The sequence below is a fragment of the Podarcis erhardii genome, assembly GCF_964252035.2.
Source record: "Podarcis erhardii genome assembly, chromosome: 1".
NCBI lineage: Eukaryota > Metazoa > Chordata > Lepidosauria > Squamata > Lacertidae > Podarcis > Podarcis erhardii.
The window spans coordinates 58,229,782-58,249,787 of record NC_138497.1 but is presented as its reverse complement, the minus strand read 5'-3'; the positions used below and the strand labels follow the sequence as shown (position 1 = coordinate 58,249,787).

Here is a 20,006-nt window from a genome sequence, read left to right as displayed (position 1 = left end):
ATTAGTCCACTCTGGTCCGAATACTTTTTTACACCGTGACTGTAAAGTCATCTGATGGAGAACAGCTGAATTTGGTTGAGAGCTTCCATCTGTCTGTCTTGGGACACAATGGGGGAGTGCGCCTTTTGGAGATGAAATCAAACTGTTGGAGAGTTACATTGCCTGTTGTGTCTATAGAACTGCATCACAAATGGGAAAATCAACTACAGCTACACCAGTGCTAAAATCAGGATCTATAGTTTGGAGGTTGAGCGATTTCTCTCTGTCTTGATATTCTTTCACAGCACCAGAGAAAGCACCGGTAACCTAAACAGTTATGGATAGAAAGAGAAAGGGGTAGAGACGGATAAAAGGGGTAGCTAATATGTGTACTATCCAAAAAGTATGTTTGTTGCAAGCACACAAACACTAACATTGTGCGAGCAGAATTCCCCTTCTTCTTTTCCCTGCATTGCTGTCATTTGATTCAGTGCTGATTATTTTTCAGAGTGTGGGTTACAAGTTATGTGTTTCTCTGCCAACTTTGCCATGCCTAATTTAGAGCTATTGGGTGAATTGGTTATGAATTGCTGTATAACAAGCAATATTGTTCTTCCCTAAATCTTGTGACATGCTTTAAGTTGGTTTTCTTTTGAATATCCAACACCCTAGAGCTAAATGTTGTTTATTAGAAAACTTTTTCGATTTCACAGTGGTCACAATGCCATGGGGATAATAAGTTCACATAAATTGACAATCATTTGGAGCTCGGGCAGCCTTCATTACCAGAAACTCTTCAACAACCTCTCACAGTAACATAACTGGAGGAACTTCACTGTACTGTGGTACCTCTGGTTACGTACTTAATTTGTTCCAGAGGTCCGTTCTTAACCTGAATCTGTTCTTAACCTGAAGCACCACTTTAGCTAATGGGGCCTCCTGCTGCTGCCATGCCGCCGGAGCACAATCTCTGTTCTCATCCTGAAGCAAAGTTCTTAACCCGAGGTACTATTTCTGGGTTAGCGGAGTCTGTAACCTGAAGCGTATGTAACCAGAGGTACCACTGTACCCTTAATGATATCTCTAATGAACCACTGTGGAGTACAGAAAAATCAACAGGATCAGACTCTCCCTGTTTGTTTCCTGGTAAATGCCAGGAGCCAAGACAATGTTGGTTTCAAAGCTTATCCTGAAACCAGGCTGAGAAAAGATCCAGAATGACACTTATCCACCTTTAAAGATCAGACTGGAAACGTCAGTGCCAATTGCATAAATATCTAGGCTCCAACAGTGTTGTTGTTGTTTTTTAAAAAGGAAATGTCTGCTTTCTTCAGGACCATTGGAAAATGCTGCTGTAAGAAAGTTGCCTTTACAAACACCCCGATAAGGTTGGCAAATGTTTCCTAGTTGGCCATTGCCAGTCAATATAGGCATAGATCAAGATGGCAAGTTGTGGCATGAACCTCTCCAGGCATCTTGCCTGCATCTTCATGTACTTTGCTATTACAATTCCCCCCACCCTCTCCACTTCAAACTATAGTAAGTGACACAAAGAAATTTGTCAAATGAACCTACAATTCTTTTAGATTGAAAAAAGATGTCAGATGGTGCAGAACAAGAACCAGGTCACTTAACACTGTGTAACTAAGTAGCTATTTGTAACTCTTGGCTACTAGAATCTGGATGATCTGCAAACATTTTCATGACAGTTTAGACTGAGTAACGTTTCTGTCATTGTTAGCTCCTTTTAAAGAAACTGACCCTGGTTTCTGATTGCAGTGAATGCAACAAATTTTCTTTCTATGTGTGGATAAGTATAAACTGCTTTCTATCTGAAATTTGAGCCAGGTTCTTGAAAAGATTTCATTACATTCTAACAAATAATGTGCTTCTACTGTTCTCCTTGAAAGAGCTTATTAAATGTGAAAGGGTTACCTACCCTTAATCCTAAAGGTGTTGTCCAGTCCACAGAACATTACTTTGATACACCAGCACCCTTTTAAGGTATGCTGCATGAAACTGCACAGAAGCACATAATGCTGCTTGCCTTGTTTTATGTGACCTTAGCCATAGTCCTGTTTTACGTAAGGAATACATGATTTCACACAACCGGTTTTTATGGCATGACTGCAGTTGTCATTCAAGACAGGTTGACCAAAATACGTTGCTCCATCATTCCGTTTGGGAATTGACTGAAACTCCTGTCAGCTGTAGCCTGTCCAGAGTAGCTTACAATGAGAGATACATATGATGGGGCTCAGATAGTAGTAGCCATTTCATGGGGAGTGATGATTATCTGGATCATGACCAGTGGGAGAGGGAGTTCGGTGCCAATGGAGGATGTCCTACCAATGCAGATGGCAGCTTCAAACAAGTGAGTTTCAAAAGGATGAGGTCAAGGGACACAAAGGTTAACTTCCCATGCTACCCCCCCCGCCCCGCCCCTGATATTTTTATTTTTGAAAAGTGTACGTAAATTGCAAAGTCACAATCAACATCATGTATAGTTTGGCTCTGAGTTTTTCTTTCTAGGAGGTCGGTTATTACTTTTCTATTTCCATGTGTATTTTTTCTGCTGCTGCTTTTTGGAACAAACATGTCTTTAAAAATTACAACAACCAATTCTTAACTTTTAGCACACTCTTTTATCAATTTTTTGGGATCAAATATTTCAAAAAATCTTAGAATTGTAGAGTTGGAAGGGATCCCAAGGATCATCTAGTCCAACTCCCTGCAATACAGGAATCTCAACTGAAGCATCAATGTTAGATAGGCATCCAAGCTTTGCTTAGACTCTCCTTCCTTGGAGGTTTCTATCAGCTCTCGTGGGAATCTGTTCCAGTGTTGAACAGCTCTTATTGTCAGAAAGGTATTCCTAATGTTTAGTCGGAATCTCCCTTCTTGTAAGTTGAATCCATTGGTTGGGGTCCTAGCCTCAGGAGCAGCTGTGGAAAAGCTTGCTCTTTCTTCCATGGGACATTTGAAGATGGCTATCATGTCTCTTTTCGGTCTCTTCTTTTCCATGCTAAACATACCAGTTCCCTCAACCATTTCGTATAAGGCTTGGTTTTCTGACCCTTGATAATCTTGGATGCTGCCCTCTGCACACAACCCAGCTTCTTAAATTGTGATGCCCAGTACTGGACACAGTACTCCAGGTGTGACCTGACCAAGCAGAATACAGCAGGACTATAACTTGATTGGGACCCTATACTTCTCTTGACATAGCCAAGGATAGCATTAGCTGCTGCATCACATTGTTGACTCATGTTAAGCTTGTGGTCTACTAAGACCTAAATTTAAATACTGCAGTACATATTTTAATAATCGTTTCTTAATGGCAATGACATATTTGTTAAAGTTTCTTCCAATCTTACAATTTCCCCAAGACTAGCAGTGCTGGGTGTGCTAGAATGTTTTCTCTTTATATTGGACAATGAGTACATGCGCACAATTATACTTAACAGAAAGTTAAGTATAAGCTAGAAATAAGCTTTTTCTAAATGCCTTACTCAGTGCCCTTAGGGTGAATGAGTATTTGTAGTCGTAAGATCAAGAATCTAGGTGTAGTTCTTAATGCATGATTAAAACAACTGAGAGTTGAAAATACAATTGACTTTTAAATACTCTGTAAAGGAGCAAAGGCACCTTTTATCCTCTGAATGGGTGGTGCCAGGGTGCTAAAACACACCTGTGTAGTTATTCCTGAAGACTAATGTGCTCAAGCGGGTGGAGCTGTAGGTGCTGTGGGAGACACTTGAAAATTAATGCGAGGTTACTGTTGTTAATTTAATCTGCAAAGGTTGAGATAATTCACCTGGTTGTCAAGCTTGTGTCATCGCTTGTTATCCTCCATGTGTCTGACTTCCAATATATTAACCACCTCCCCAAAGTTCTGATAGTCTCTTTTGAACCACCTGTTCTCTTTGCCTGCTGTGAATGCCAGACTTTCTATATTATTGTACTGTACTTGCATAATTTGCATTGTTTTATGGTGAATGATTCGGGACTTCTTGCATTTTTCCATTAGATTTAGTGTGTTATACAGCTGCTTATTAAACAAAATTAACATAGGTTTTGGACCAGAAGAAGATGGTTTCATTTTGTAGTTTAAGATAGTGCTTTAGAAACCCTATTTTGGGCATTTTATTTGTTTTAAATGTTTAGCGTAAGATGATATTCTTAGTTATATTCTACCTATAAAGATGACATTTTTGTAATATGAGAAGGTAAAGGTGGTTTGACCTGATTTCTTTGGAAATCAGTTTTATGAAAAGATTTAGCCCTAGGTATGGACCTAATAGCAGCGTAGTGTTCATGATTTATATTGGGAATTCGATTACTTTTCATGTCTGAGTCCATTTTGTTAAGGCAATACAGTGGTACCTCGAGTTAAGAACTTAATTCGTTCTGGAGGTCTGTTCTTAACCTGAAACTGTTCTTAACCTGAAGCACCATTTTATCTAATGGGGCCTTCTGCCGCTACACCACCGCTGCACGATTTCTGTTCTCATTCTGAAGCAAAGCTTAACCCAAGGTAATATTTCTGGGTTAGCGGAGTCTGTAACCTGAAAGCAGATGTAACCCGAGGTTACATCTCGGGTCCCGTATGTCCCGAGGTTGTATGTCCCGAGGTTGACATACAGTGGTACCTCAGGTTACAGACGCTTCAGGTTACAGGCACTTCAGGTTACAGACTCCACTAACCCAGAAATAGTACCTCGAGTTAAGAACTTTGCTTCAGGATGAGAACAGAAATTGCGTGGCGGTGTCACAGCAGCAGCGGGAGGCCCCATTAGCTAAAATGGTACCTCAGGTTAAGAACAGTTTCAGGTTAAGAACGGACCTCCAGGACGAATTAAGTTCTTAACCCGAGGTACCACTGTAATCTGTTAAGTGCTTAATACACTTTCTAAATCTGATGACATTCAAGCTTGAAGGTGCAATTGGTGCTACTCTTTTCTGTTATTTCTGCTCGAAAATCAATTTAATAATCAGAACTCTTTGAAATGATTTTCCTCCTTCACACATCTGTTGGCCATTTAACATTTAGATTATTATTACATGCAAACTTTACCTTTCCTAATAATTCCTGTTATGAAACAATACTGTTTAATGCCAGAAGCAATTCTCCCTGTAGTCAGGAAGCACCATACGTCTGTCAAGTTAACCCACTAAATCACGAAAAACGTAATAGCGCTGTGTAGTTTTTGGTGTCCTAATTTTATTTTATTTTTCTTTTGAATTTAGAAACCAGATGCCTTGACCACCGGAGCTGGTGTCCCAGTGGGAGACAAGTTAAATGTCATGACGGTGGGTCCACGAGGCCCCCTTTTGGTTCAGGATGTGGTTTTCACAGATGAGATGGCACACTTTGACCGAGAGAGGATTCCTGAGAGAGTTGTGCATGCCAAAGGAGCAGGTTAGTGTTAGAAGTTGCTTGTTGTTTTAAAAGGAAGAGGTGGAGAATTGAATATTATGAACATAACTTTGTGTACAGAAGGAACAAGGAAGCATAGAAGTTCACAAAATGTGTTTCCCACAGTTTTGTATCTTTTGGTGCTGAATTCAGGATTATTATTCTTATTTTTGATTAAACAAAAATCTTGCACAACACACTTTTGCATATGTGGACCTAATTTAGAAAGGCAATCCGTACACAGAAGTAAGCACAAGTCACCCTTGCTCATTCCGGGGGGGGGGGGGGAGGAATGTACAATAACTATAATTGCTTAATTAGTTCAGTGTGTTTGTGGAACAGCGGCCTCTAGGTTGCATGATAAAAGACTTTGTATTAAAAGTGTGGTTTGGCATAGGGGTATGGTGCTGAAAGGGACGTGGGTGGTGCTGTGGGTTAAACCACAGAGCCTAGGGCTTGCCAATCAGAAGGTCGGCGGTTTGAATCCCTGCAACAGGGTGAGCTCCCGTTGCTCGGTCCCTGCTCCTGCCAACCTAGCAGTTCAAAAGCACGTCAAAGTGCAAGTAGATAAATAGGTACCGCTCCGGCGGGAAGGTAAATGGTATTTGCGTGCGCTGCTCTGGTTTGCCAGAAGTGGCTTAGTCATGCTGGCCACATGACCCGGAAGCTGTACGCCGGCTCCCTCGGCCAATAAAGCGAGATGAGCGCCGCAACCCCAGAGTCGGTCATGACTGGACCTAATGGTCAGGGGTCTCTTTACCTTTACCTATGGTGCTGAAAAGGGAAGAAAAGATCAAACATGCCATTAGGTGAATGCAAGTGTTTGGGCTAAAGAAGACTATTAGCTGTGAGGCAGCTTGTGAAACTGAAGCAATGCTATTCTTAAAACAGGGTTATTGCTTTCTAAGGGTAAACAGAAAAAAGTATAAAAATAAATGGTTACTTGATCAGCAACATATAATACAAATCAGTCCTATAATTTCAAATCAAGGTATCCTAAGTGTGTTATGCACTAGAAACCATGAAGGCATGATTGTAAAATAAAGAGTATCTTACATTAAAGTATAATAATTGAAGCAATTACAACGTGGTTATCACAAGGTGATGGTAAAAGAATAAATGAAATATAAAGCTAATTGGGTTAATTAGTCCAGGTATAACAAGAAATCATAGGTGATGTGATATATTTATATATCAGCAACTTATCAAAGTTTCTTGGTTTTTGTACCTTTTCCTTTGCGTACTTGTACTTTGTACGCAGATACTGAATGCCGAAGGAGGAGGGACCTTGCCCTCACTCTCAAGTGCTTCTAAAACCCAAGGTAGAATAGTGGTAATAATACTAACCACTGCAACAATGTTCAGGACTAAAGGAGAATTTTTGAAATCAAAGCTACTCATCTCTTCCAAAACCAAGACTCCACTGCCTTTTACAGGGCATTAAAAGCTGTCATAAAACCACAACATGAAAGAGCGTATCAAATTTTAAAGCAGAAAAAAGCATTAGCTGTGTTCTGTTTGTTTTGAAACCTCATTCAAATTAAACACAAAATCTGTGTTGTTCCAGGCTAGACAGAACTGCTTCAAAAATACAATTATGTTCCTGTTTATTTTGAATAAAGGAGCCATCTTGTGATCCATCAGGCTGTTAGACTGCTGTCTGCCCCCAAGAACTGTAGCTGGAAGGAAAATATACAACTCAACATTGGGTTTTAGGTTATCTCAAAAGTTTTCTAGTAAGAAGCAGGACCCCCCCCCCCCCGTATTCACAGATGCTCTGCCTTCAGCTGTTCAGGTCCTTTGGTCTAGGCATAAAAGGAGAATCACTGCTTCCTGAAAAAAAATTTTGGCCACATGACCCTTCTTGTTTCCCATAGCTCCCCAGAATCCAGAAGATAGGTAAATAAATTAATAATAAACATTCCCTATTTCCTGCCTGTGTGTAAAGGGTCTGTTATGGAAACTCAAGGTCTTTTGTGTCCTATAACAATGTCTCAGGGTCAAAAAGGAAATATGGTAAGGTGTACGCCAGAAAGCAGAAAAGCACCACATTATACGAAACAGAGATATTTATTCTTTCCAAACTGCACTGCCATTTCTGATATTATTACCAAAGCCCTTGATATTTAGATGGTTTGTTTGTTTCTACTTATCTTTAATTTTTAATAAAAGCAACAATTTTAAATATTTTTAGGAGCTTTTGGCTATTTTGAAGTGACTCATGATATCACCAGATATTGCAAAGCAAAGGTATTTGAGCATATTGGCAAAAGAACTCCAATCGCTATTCGATTCTCTACTGTTGGTAAGTCTTAAAAACAACAACCCGTCTTTGCATTTGTGTCGTGTGTACACACACATTTATTAAATGGGGTCCTTAGAGGAGCTAATTTTTGTTAGACTTTATTCATTTATTATGTATAAATTTGTACACTGCTTGATTGTAAAAACACACACACACCTCAAAGCGGTTGGCAAAAGATAAAACAGTAAAGACGGGGGTGGGGGGGGAATACAACCCTACTTTCGTATGTTTTAAAGTTAAAATACTAAAACTGATTAAAATTCCCTCAGCTTTCTGGGCACCTGGGTAGGCTTTTCTAAACAGGAATATTTTTAGGAGGTGCCGAAAAGAGTATGGTGAAGGCGTCTGTTTGATCTTGATAAGCTGAGAGCTCCAAAGTACAGGCACTTCCACACTAAACAATCTGGTGCTTAAAAACAGAGAGTTTTGCAACAGAGGAGGAAAGTGTCACATAAGGACACTACATTGCGCAGGAAACCATTGTGCAATGTCCCCTTTCCATTCAGTTCCTCTTAAAAGCTGTAAACGACAACATACACATACGATAATCATCCTTGGAATTGGAGCGCTATAACATTCATTAGGTGAAGGCTGGGAGGACAATTTCAACATGTGATGGCCATTCCCAATATTAGAATGGATGCCAGTCTCCAGGATTGAAGGAAAACTGTGTGCAGTTCTCAGTGTGTTCACGTTTATAAACCTTCCTTTTCTAGCTGGAGAATCAGGGTCAGCCGATACAGTCCGTGACCCTCGAGGCTTTGCAATGAAATTCTATACAGAAGATGGTAACTGGGACCTTGTGGGGAACAACACCCCCATCTTCTTTATTAGAGATGCAATGCTGGTAGGTCAGATATTTATTTGGGCACCCAAAAGAAGTTAATGGGTGGTGAATAAGAGGGAGAGAGAAAAGTGCAACATACATGGATCTGTTTCTTCCATGGGGCTTCTTTTCTAATATCAAATTGCAGTTCTTGTACCCTGAGGAATAATCCACTAATATTAGGGACTCGGCTACACTCATCAATTATATCGTTATAACTGCGTTATAAACATGTGACACCAGGTGACGCTGTAGAGCTGTGATCTGTCGCCAATGCGTTTTTCCATTAAGAGCTTTTGTAACACGTTTTTCTGCTTCTTTGATTCCTTTTTGATTTTAAGATTTATGATTATGTAATTGTCACAGTAGATTAATTTATACGTGGAACTTATTTGCAGGTACAGTGGTGCCTCGCAAGACGAAAAGAATCCGTTCCGCGAGTCTCTTCGTCTAGCGGTTTTTTCGTCTTGCGAAGCAAGCCCATTAGCGGCTTAGCGGATTAGCTCTATTAGCGGCTTTTAGCGGCTTAGCAGATAAGCGGATAAGCGGCTTAGCGGCTTAGAAAAAGGGGGGAAATAGGGGGGGAAAGTCGGAAAAACTCGCAAGACATTTTCGTCTTGCGAAGCAAGCCCATAGGGAAATTCGTCTTGCGAAGCACCTCCAAAACGGAAAACCCTTTCGTCTAGCGGGTTTTTTGTCTTGCGAGGCATTCGTCTTGCGGAGCACCACTGTACAACTTAGTACAAGGGACTGTGTAGATAATGCAACTACACAGTAATGCAAATCTTCTTTGTATCTTCTTTGTGTTAGTTCCCATCCTTTATCCATTCCCAAAAGAGGAATCCACAAACTCATCTGAAAGATGCAGACATGGTATGGGACTTCTGGAGTCTTCGCCCTGAGTCTCTGCACCAGGTAGGATTTACCGTATTTTTCGTCCTATAGGGCGCACCGGCCCATAGGACGCACCTCGTTTTTTGGGGTGGGGAATGAATAAAAAAAATTTATTCCCCCCCCCGCAGCCGCGGCTGCCGCCCCAAGCCTTGCACACGCCTGCCCGAAGCACGGGGCACCCTCTGGAGGGCTCCACATGCTTCGGGCTGCAGGCTGCTGCCCCAAGCCTCGTGCGCCTGGCGGGACCTGCTGCTGGGCGTGCAAGGCTTGCAGACACTCGCCCGAAGCACGGGGAGCCCTCCGGAGGGCTCCCTGTGCTTCGGACAACAGGCTGCCACCCCAAGCCTTGCGCGCTTGGCGGGAGCTCCTGCCGGGCGCGCAGGCTTGCAGACACTCGCCCGAAGCACGGGGAGCCCTCCGGAGGGCTCACTGTGCTTCGGACAACAGGCTGCCGCCCCAAGCCTCGCACACCCGGCGGGAGCTCCTGCCGGGCGCGCAAGGCTTGCAGACACTCGCCGGGGCTGCAGGCTGCAGGCTGCTGCCAGCAAGCCTTGTGAGCCCACAGGACCTCCCGCCGGGCTTGCAAGGCTTGCGGATAGCTTCCTGAAGCCTGGAGAGCGAGAGGGGTCGGTGCGCACCGATGCCTCTCGCTCTCCAGGCTTCAGCGAAAGCCTGCATTCGCCCCATAGGACACACACACTTTCCCCCTTCATTTTTGGAGGGGGAAAAGTGCGTCCTATGGGGCGAAAAATACGGTAATCTTTTAATTTCTATTCATTTTTTCCTTCACCTTGCTGATTGAGTCAGCTGTATCTCCTTTTTGCATCCTCTGATTCAGAGACTAAAAGATTCATGTGTGAAAATACATATTCTCTTTTACATTGGTGTAGTTGGTCTCTTGTGAGTGATACACAACACAACCCTTCCCTTATGAACTCTATGCCATTTTTGAAAATTCCCCCCCCCCATGTGCTAATATTTGTATCATTTATAATTGGGCAAGCTATGACTAAAACACAGACCTGTTACCCATTCAAGAAAACTAATGGTTGGAGGACATAAGTTTCCCCTTCCCTAAACTCACCTGGAACATAGCTCTCCAACCCCCTCAAATGGATTATGTGGAAATGGTGTATTGTACTATTGTTGCAGGTCAAAGTCATCGGGGTGAGGGCATAATATCATGCCAAGAATAAACTCTGATAGGAGCAGTCTTTAGTGCAGAAACGTCCACAGCTGTACCTAGCTTTAGTTACGTGAGCTTTCATGAAAAGCCTGTGTAGACTTTTGTTTCTCTTGCTTTATATTTAGGTATCATTCCTGTTCAGCGATCGTGGCATTCCAGATGGACATCGTCATATGAACGGCTACGGATCACATACTTTTAAGCTAGTCAATGCTGGCGGAAAATCAGTATACTGCAAATTCCATGCTAAGGTAATGATTTCAATTTTCCTGTTTCGCATTTGTTAATACTAATTTCCTAAATCGCTGGACGTACCCCACACCTGAAGTTCTTATCCATTCCTACTTCAAGAAATGAAAAATGGGTACTGTAACATGTTTATCCCCTTGTAGCATCTCCATTATACAAAGATTGAATACTGCACTTGAGATACTGATTTAGGAGTAGTGATGCCTGCCATTCTATCCACCTCTGCATATACAGTGGTACCTTGGTTTACAACATAATATGTTCCGGAGGTCTGTTTGTAAACCAAAACAGGTTGTAACCCAAGGCCCTCTTTCGCCAATGAGGCCTCCCAGAAAATTTTATTTGTAATCCCCCCCCCAAAAAAGGGTTGTAATCCAAAAAAAGGTTGCAAATCGGGACACGTACTTCCGGATTTGACGTGTTTGTAATCCAAAACATATGCAAACCAAGATGTATGCAAACCAAGGTACCACTGTAGGCTTCTTTCCAGTATGGCAGCTTCTTATGCCCTCTCTCACAGCAGATCTTTAGACCAATTTTAATATTTATTTCTTTCATCATTACTAGGATGCAATTCTTAAGTAAAAAATTTTTTTAATGAAAAATTATAAGTAATGTTATTTTGATTTTTGCAGACTGATCAAGGAATCAAAAACCTTACTGTTGAAGAAGCAGGAAGACTGGCCTCTGAAGATCCCGACTATGCCCTGCGTGATCTTTACAATGCTATTGCTAATGCAAACTACCCTTCTTGGAGTTTCTATATCCAGGTGATGACATTTGAACAGGCTGAGAAATATCCATTCAATCCTTTTGATGTAACTAAGGTAAGCGTAATTCCCATTCCTTTACCCTACATGTTGGATATAAGGATTAAAAGTTCTGCATCTCTATGGAAAGATTTACTTGGAAACTATCTGTAATAAATTGTATTCTTGCATTTTGTAGATTTGGTCCCACAAAGACTATCCTCTGATTCCGGTCGGGAAGCTGGTCTTAAACAGGAACCCTGTCAACTATTTTGCTGAGGTGGAGCAAATGGCCTTTGATCCAAGCAACATGCCTCCAGGAATTGAACCTAGCCCTGATAAAATGTTGCAGGTAACGAGTATAGTATGCTTTCATGTTTATTTAACAGTTTATTTATCAGATGGTGGGCCTTGGAGCACTTTTAAGAGGACTTCAGTGCCACAGCCTATTCAGTGCCTTCTCACTTGCCTGCCTCTTCCACTAGCTGTGGCATAGCCTTTTAGTTAGACCAATGCAAACATCAGCAAGTCATTGCATGATGAGGAAGGATGACTGGTTTGGGGTGGGTTGGTGGGGAGATCTTCTTCTGAAGGGAAGTACCAGAGGAAGTGTTGAATCAGGATATTACAAGGTGGAAGTTAATAATGACCAAACTCTGCCACCACATTGTGACTGCCTCTGCCCCTGTACCACCAGTTTGTAACTGCAGGTGGGCTTTGATGGTAAAAAGTTTGAGAACCCTTTCTTAAATACAGATGTTATTTTCTATTTAATACCTGTCGTGTCAAATATAATGAGAAAAGATAACACAAGGATGATGTCTTGATGGGAGGTTTTCCCCACTCTATTCCAATTTTTTTCATGGTGTGTGGTGTGTGTTTTGTTTTGTTCTCTTCTCTTACTTCCCCTTTCCCCCCCCCTTTTTTTAAAGGGAGGAATTCAGCCCAGTGCTAAAGAGTGTGAGCATTTCTGATTTCGCCTCCTTCACACATGCTGTTCTGGGGCTTATCCCTCCCCCTTGAAGCCAACGGGGGGGGGGGCACAGGAGCATGTGTGGAAACGGTAGGGGAGAGCCCAGTTGTGGTTGCAGAAGTCTGCTCTGCTCGCAGGACCTATTAGTTAAATCCAGCCCATAAAATCCAAATACAGTGGTATCTCGGGTTACATATGCTTCAGGTTACATACGCTTCAGGTTATAAACTCCGCTAACCCAGAAATAGTACCTCGGGTTAAGAACTTTGCTTCAGGATGAGAACAGAAATTGTGCTCCGGCGGCGCGGCAGCAGCGGGAGGCCCCATTAGCTAAAGTGGTGCTTCAGGTTAAGAACAGTTTCAGGTTAAGAACAGTTTCAGGTTAAGTTCTTAACCCAAGGTACCACTGTACTTGGATCAAAAGTGGGTGGTCATTACTGGAAGTTCAAATCCCTAGCATGGTAACAAGGGTGGGCATGTGATCAGCACAAGAGCTCATTGCAGATAAACATATTGAGCAGAAGATTTGTGGGTTTTTCACTTTGATGTATTCATAATTTAATATATTGGAAGTTTCTCTTTGACACTTTGCCCTCATTAATATAGGTTAAGACAGTGAGCAGCAACTTTCGGGATGTATTTAGTTAGAATTACCGTGTGTTTTACCAATAAAAATGTTCAGTCAATTTATTGTGTGTAGCACTTAACAGATTTTTTTAAAAAAACTCTTCCAATATATCAACCTTTAGCTAAGGGAATCTTGACGATGGTTCAGCAGTGAGGGTGGAGCTTCTTTGGCAAATGAGTCACATATTTTGGACCTGTGTGTCTCTCATTGCTGTTTCATAACGTAAAGAAAATGTCAGCAGAATATTCCAGCCGTCTAGCTCTAGTAATGTATTCTTGCCAGTAGGTCAGAATGACTTTGTTTATGCACTGCCAATTCAATTCATGTACAGCCTGGAAGCGTACAAAATATTTGAGCCCCCCCCCCTTAAATAAAAGCATATTTAACAAAACAAGACCAAGCAAAAACACAAAAGTCTCTCATGGCTACCTTTGACTGTGCTGTTGGGAGTTTGCTTATTAGCGAATATATAGGAACTTCTGTTGTAAGCTGTTTTAAATAAATATTGAGAATGTAACTCCACAATGGCATTCAACAGTCTCAGAGACTAAATTCCCAAATCAGCTTATAAATTCTTCAAGGAAGTAGTCCTGATCTCACCTGGTGAGAGCAGTCAGATTCATACGCTTGATAATTACATTGATTTCCAAGTCGGGAAGCAGAATACTGGACTGAAAGCTTTCTTCTGATCCAGCAGGTCTGCTCTTGCATTATTTATTTATAAAAATATTTGTATACCGCTCTATCCCCAAAATTTATCAAAGCAGTTTAGAACAGTAAAAATAAGATGAAACCATACAATAAAATCATAAAATATTGAAAGCAAGTTAAAACCATTAAAACCAAAGATCAGGAACCTATTGTGGGGGGGGATGTACTCTTAATTGCCTGCATAGGCCTGGAGGAACAGAAAAGTTTTCAGCTGGCATTTAGAAGTTTGCCAATAGAGATCAGGGGCACCTTTTGTGCCGAGTGTTCCACAGGACTGAGTCAGTGACACCAACGGCTTGGTTGGCACTCCTGCAACTGATCTCAGTGGGATATAAGGGTTTGGGTGATCCCTGCTGCACCCTGGACCTAAGTTCCTATTATGTTCTTATTGCCCCTGTGAGAAAGAATTCTTCCTTCTGTAGACGTTAGGAGCAGGAGCAACTTAAGAATGGATATTGTCATAATATTTGAAACACATTTGAAAGCATGGAGCAGCATGGTGTCAGCATCAACCTAAAGAAAACTTACCCTCTTCACTCTTTTCTCTCCAATATATTATTCTAGGGTCGTCTTTTCTCATATCCAGATACTCACAGACATCGTCTGGGACCCAACTACCTTCAAATTCCTGTAAACTGTCCTTACCGAGCTCGAATTGCCAACTACCAGAGAGATGGATTTATGTGCATTTCTGACAACCAAGGTAATTCCAAAAGGTGTCTTCTGGAAGTAATCTGCAATACCATGTGCAAGGTCATTTTCTTCTGAATTTCTAGCATGATTCGGGTATGTGTTCTAATTTTGCTTCATGTTAGATTCCTAACTGTGGGTGAAATTCAACATCTCAGGAGTGTTTAGCCCCCCAGATCTGTTCTGGAGAATCCCCAAGCAGCTTCAGAAGAAATTTGGGGAATGTGCAGTTGTCTGTAGAACAGATGAAGGGGAGGTCCTGTTGCGTGAGCAGAAGTCTGTTTAAAATGTGTGTCCTATGTGAACTTTTTTGGCCATATGGATGCATAAAATAGTTTAATCAAAAGTGTATTGCCATTTGAATGGAGAAACAGGGAACAGATGCACAGTTATACTGTAAAAAGTTATTTTGGCTTCAAACATTTATGCCTATTATTTCAGAGAACTGCAATAAAATTATACTTAAAGTCACGCCAATGTGATTATACTGCTTCAAAGAACGTCTAGAAAGTGGCTTCGCTGCCCAACCAAGAGCTTATAATAGGCAGGTAGCTGATCTTTCTTGCATGTTCTACTAGATTCCATTTACAGTATTCTGTTTACTGTTTCCCTTTCTTCATTCTTACTGATAGTCTTAATTTATATCAAGCAGTCTTATTTCATATGGAAGCAGTTACTGGGAAGCAATACCCTGATCACCTCTCACTTTGGAAATCAGAATCAGATAAGGATTGTAGAGTGAGAGTGTTGAGAGACTCTAGTTGACTTTTTCCTGTAGAAGGAGATTATTGCTGTATACTGACTCCCCCCCCCCCCCAATATTAATAGCTAGGTATGAGGCACATTTGAAACACATCTAATGGATTCATATCTATATCTACACCTACACCTACACCATATCTATCTATCTATCTATCTATCTATCTATCTATCTATCATCTATCTATCTTTCTTTCTTCTAGGTGGTGCTCCAAATTATTATCCCAACAGTTTTACTGGCCCTGAAGACCAGCCCAACTTGAAGGAGAGCCGTGTGCTTCTTTCTGGTGATGTGCAACGCTTCAATAGTGCAAATGAGGACAATGTGTCTCAAGTAAGCAGATTAGAAATGGAAAATTATTTTGGACATGAGTTGAATGTATACACTGCTTTTTTATGGAGTGAATTGACTTTCTTGACACATCCACAAAACACCTACCTTAAAAGCAGGTTAAAAGTTTTTTTGTGATCCATCTGGCAGAAACCTAGCTGTGGCTTCTCTAGGCCATTTCTACATTACCCCTTTTGTTACCCTATCAAGTTGTAGAGTTTCATATGCTCCCCCCCCCCAAAGTAGATCAATGAAAGCTCTTTTGTAGGCCTGTATTTCTAGGCAATCCTAGACCTACCCTGGGGAGATCTGCTGGAATTAATGAACTTGCCTAATTCAGGAGCCTCTGGGAGGGCTACCACTGGCTGACCCGACAGTTGAGTGTTTGCCCAAGCTTTGATAATTGGGCCCTAGGTCACATGGCCTAGAGTTTGGAATACATGCAAGTGTTTCCTGAAATGTCACCCCCTTTTTAAAAATAGGATAATGCCTGTGTAAATTCCACCAGCACATGTTCAACTTACTGAGCCAGGGGGAGTGATATATACCAGCATATGTCGGGCTCGAACAGGATGAAAGGTTTATGCTTGGCCAGGAAAGCTCAAGATCTGCCAAATCCAAACTCTCTCATCCTGGCAGATCCTGCATTTAGATTGTGCTGTAAATTGTAAATCTGAGACACATCTCAGGGATAAGACTGTTGGCCATCCCTTCTGTTCCCAGTGTTGATGGTGGAGTTTAAAGTCAGTAGTGAAGCTCTCTCAGCTGAAAGTTTTTATTTTATTTTATAAAAGATCTTAATAATTATGCAGCACAGGATACATCCATAATGTGAGAGAAATTTGTCCTTCATTTTCATTTAAAGGTACGAGACTTCTATACTAAAGTGCTGAGTGAAGAAGAACGTGAGAGGCTTTGCGAGAACATCGCTGGCCATCTTAAAGATGCTCAGCTTTTCATTCAGAAGAAGGCTGTAAGTGATAAATTGCTACTTTTATCTGATGACATCTGATCTATGCTCTTAATGTACATCCTACAATAATTTTAGAATATACACTTGTATGCCACCTTATTTTAAGATGCATGAAAATATGAGACAGACAAATATTTTAAGGTAGAAAAAAACCCAGATGCAAAACTTAAGCCTTCAACAAACTTTTTGAAATATTATTTAAATTATAAGGATAAAGTAACTACTCTGACTGGGAGTCTTGTCAGCTGAAAGACAGTAAGCCTCCCTGCTTACTTTTTCAAGTAAGACCTGGATATATTTAGGGATGTTTTGGTCCATGCTTTAGCATAGAAAGCGCATGAACAAAGCTATAAACAAAGCAAAAATTACATTTCAACTTTGGAGGGAAGCTGTGTAATACTATGGCCGTAGGAGGTAAATTGGAAGCTGTTTCATTCAAACCCTGTTAGTAGTTTCAAATCTCCATGTCAATAGCAGATGGCATAGTTTACATATAATTTGAGAAGGTAAATTTAAGAACATAAGAAGAGGCTGCTGGATCAGCCTCATGGCACTTCTGGTCCAGCATCCTGTACTCACAGTAGCCAACCTGATGCCTGTGGGAAGCACCCCAGCAGGATAGGTGCACAGCAGCACTCTGCCCACTTGCAGTTCCCAGCAAGTGGAATTCAGAGACTTACTGCCTCTGACCGTGGAGGTGGAACATGGGAAGAGAAGGGGCTTTGGATGAAATCTTAATGCAGGCTTATATTTGCTCTTCAACTTCTCTTTGCCAATCTAGGTGAAGAACTTTACTGATGTTCATCCTGATTATGGTGCCCGCATCCAAGCCCACCTGGACAGGTACAATGCTAAAGGGGGCAGCAAGGTATGAAAGGAACTTCCATTCAAATTACTGTGCTCTGAGGGGCTAAGGCATTAATAAGTAAATTGCCGTAGATGAAAGTGCATGATCGAAAGAGAGGACTGTGGAGTTGGGGGTGAAAGTTGTGGGGTGGGGTTTAAAATGCAAACTTTAAAATGCTGCCAGTTCAAGTGGTCAAAGCCCCCTTCAAGCTTGCCTTGATCAACTGTTTCTCACCTATTCTTTTTAATTATCATTTGAAAATGTATTGCACAAAAATGTATTTGCCAATATGCCAGCAAATCATCAGATTCTTAGGATAATTCCTTAGTTCTGGGACAGTAAAGCCCTCCTGTTTCCCCAACATAAGTGGGGGGGGGGGGAATATGGCAGCTGTGGAACTGCCATGCTTATTTTCCTTCTTTTTGGGGGTCAATAGGAGGGAAAATCTGAGGAGATGGAAGGAATGAAAAAATTAAAAAGAAAAGCTCTCTCACTTTTACTCTGGTGTTTTAGGATTTGGTAGTTCCTGCATTCTCAGATTCTCCCTCCAGTCTCTAAAGGATTTGTCTGTTAGAATCTTGCTCCTACAAACCATGCTGACTGTCAGTGGTTTAAACTATTTTTGTCTTGTTTCTAGGATTGCATTCGTACCTACACCCAAGCTTCTCATGTTGCTGCAAAGGAAAGATCTAATTTGTAGAAAGTATGACCTGTGGTCCCATTGATCACTGCATTTGCATCCGTCCAACTGGAAAACAAGCCTTAATCCTGCAAATATTCATGTTTTTCTTGAAATCTCCTTTGTTGTGGCAGTTGCAAGGCAGAACCATTGAAGTTTGCATTTGTGATTAAAAACTAATTGCATTATAATCTTATGCCTTGTAAAACATTCTGTCTAGACTGTTAAAATTGATCTGTACTGGCAATCACTTTTCAGTGGTATGACTGAAATATATGGCTACAGTAACTTTTTGTCTACTTTTGCAAAATTAATCAAATGGTTTGCCTTATTTTTGTAACTAACCGTGCATTTATTTACTCAAAAGAACTTGCATAATATTTTGATGGTATACCTTCTACTGACTATGTTAAAATCAATATAGCAAGTTGTATGAATGTTAAAAAATGCACTTTTGAGGAAACTCTAGCTTCAGCAATTGTAAATTAATGAAATGGAAATTAAGGTACAAGAAGTCAGAGGTGGAATAATGAAATAACTTTATTATGTTTAAGCTAAAACGTATAAGATGTCGGTTACAACACTTTGGAAATTAGATAACATGATAAAATGAAAGATACAATAAGTTTTGAAATAAGTTAACAAATTGCTGATGTTTTGTATCACAGAGAACGCAGGGTTAGGAAGATGCGGGGAAGTCCATTGGATTTGCTGAAAAAAAGGATTATGGAAATTTGTAACTTCTCTATTTTATTTTCTATATCTGTCTTTTATTCTTTTTTTCTGTATTTCATAAACTTAATAAAAATATTATTAAAAAATAAAATAAAATCAATATAGCAACAGGTGAATAAAATTCTTACAGGTATTAACGTTTTAAAAAGAGCACATTTTAATAAATACTCCCATTATGCAAGCAGTTTTATCTTGCAATGGCGCTAAAATTTATCAGACTTTTGCTTGATGCACGGTGGATTACAGGAGCTTGAAACACATATTCGATCATACTTTCTTCTTTTTAACTTCATTTTGACATAAATATATTTACAAAAACAAGGTAATCCATTATACTGGACAATTCTTACAGTGCCTATTCTCAAATAAAATTATTGTTATAATGAAATGTTTCACATCTATGGATTTTTGGTAACCGTGTACTTTTAGATCTAGTTCTGTGGGTCAACCTACGTATGATGGTGTCTTCATTCATAAGTAAAGTGTGGGTGGGTGGGAGTTGAAAATAAAAGGAACATGCAGGATTCTTTCTCCCAATCTGGTAACTTAACTCACCAGTCAGTACTTTTTTGTTCTGTTAAGTGGAAGGAGCCAAATCAAATTTGTACTCCGTGTACACATCAGGATGATTTGATGTGTATTAAAGCCTCCTAACATATATTCACACCAGTGAGTGGAGACAGATGTCTTCACTCAACACATATTACCTGGCAATTCTGTTTCAATTGTACACACCTTGGATAAGACTACAGTTCTGAAGTCTGAGCCAAGCTTGCTCGGGAAAAACAGCATTAAAATGTACTGTATCGGAAGAAACTACCGAGATAGCTGTGATCCACAAATAACATCTTATGTACAGGGATTCAAAAAACAGGTGGGTAAACAGCCTGACTATGTACATACAAATGTTAGGATGACATTACACAGTCTCCATTGGAGAATTCATATCTTCACTCCCTCCCTGCTAATTTATAGCCCTGTCCATGCTCCGCCCCCCGCTCAAGAGTCCAGATGTTCTCAATATGAGGGGTATCGGCTGATACTCCAGGTAAAGAAGGGTAAAACAGAGAAAG

At 40.7% G+C, this 20,006-nt stretch overlaps 1 protein-coding gene across 2 annotated transcripts in view; it reads left to right on the top strand.

The window, feature by feature from the left end:
* The window catches only part of LOC309326504 (catalase), a 47,990-nt gene extending 28,669 nt beyond the window's left edge, over positions 1-19,321 (top strand). For both annotated transcript variants that reach the window (XM_081835314.1, XM_081835313.1), the window contains exons 2-14: positions 5,230-5,401; positions 7,593-7,703; positions 8,420-8,550; positions 9,340-9,444; positions 10,735-10,860; positions 11,494-11,685; positions 11,807-11,959; positions 14,484-14,622; positions 15,572-15,702; positions 16,565-16,672; positions 17,454-17,540; positions 18,157-18,628; positions 19,039-19,321. In XM_081835314.1, coding sequence (XP_081691440.1) covers positions 5,230-5,401; positions 7,593-7,703; positions 8,420-8,550; positions 9,340-9,444; positions 10,735-10,860; positions 11,494-11,685; positions 11,807-11,959; positions 14,484-14,622; positions 15,572-15,702; positions 16,565-16,672; positions 17,454-17,540; positions 18,157-18,219 — 1,518 coding nt within the window. In that variant the 3' untranslated portion in view covers positions 18,220-18,628; positions 19,039-19,321. The remainder of the gene's footprint in view (positions 1-5,229; positions 5,402-7,592; positions 7,704-8,419; positions 8,551-9,339; positions 9,445-10,734; positions 10,861-11,493; positions 11,686-11,806; positions 11,960-14,483; positions 14,623-15,571; positions 15,703-16,564; positions 16,673-17,453; positions 17,541-18,156; positions 18,629-19,038) is intronic.
* Positions 19,322-20,006: the final 685 nt, after the last annotated feature.